The sequence below is a fragment of the Orycteropus afer genome, unplaced genomic scaffold (assembly GCF_000298275.1).
Source record: "Orycteropus afer afer isolate SDZICR_OR568_19922 unplaced genomic scaffold, OryAfe1.0 scaffold00170, whole genome shotgun sequence".
Taxonomy (NCBI): Eukaryota; Metazoa; Chordata; class Mammalia; order Tubulidentata; family Orycteropodidae; genus Orycteropus; species Orycteropus afer.
In genome coordinates this window covers 6297269-6297793 of record NW_006921757.1, presented here as the reverse complement: position 1 = coordinate 6297793, position 525 = coordinate 6297269, and the positions used below count along the sequence as shown (strand labels likewise).

The 525-nt window shown below is 54.3% G+C and overlaps 1 protein-coding gene across 1 annotated transcript in view; it reads left to right on the top strand.

The window, feature by feature from the left end:
• Positions 1-525, top strand: part of LMOD2 (leiomodin 2) — a 10218-nt gene that overhangs the window by 9265 nt on the left and 428 nt on the right. The window contains exon 2 of the mRNA XM_042781777.1: positions 1-225. This exon is cut by the window's left edge and continues 1074 nt beyond it. Coding sequence (XP_042637711.1) covers positions 1-225 — 225 coding nt within the window. The remainder of the gene's footprint in view (positions 226-525) is intronic.

Genomic DNA, 525 nt, shown 5'->3' with positions numbered 1-525 from the left:
CAACAGGAAAGCGCCCAACGAGCACTACAAAACGGACAGAAAAAGAAAAAAGGGAAAAAGGGGAAGAAACAGCCAAATAATATCCTAAAGGAAATCAAAAATTCCCTGAGGTCCGTGCAAGAGAAGAAAGCGGAAGAGAGTTCGCAGCCTTCCACCCCGCAGAGGTCCGTTCACGACAACCTTATGGAAGCCATCCGGGGAAGCAGCATCAGACAGCTGAGGCGGGTGAGTAACCCGAGCGCGGATGTCCGGGCCCGGATCGAGCGAGTACTCGGCCTCCTGCTCGTGACGAGAGTGCCCTCTCAAAGTATGCGTTCATATTTTAAACATTTTAGTTTGCGGGAGCGAGCTGAGACGGTACCGAGTCTGAGACGTGAGGAGCAGGCACAGGAGCGAGCTCCCTCTGGGAGGTGCGGGGGGGCTACCTTCTTAGCGCCCTAGTCCGTCCCCTTTTAAGAAGCTCCAACCTGTGTTGTTGTTGTTGTTATGTGCCGTCGAGTCGGCCCCGATTCATAGCGACCCTTC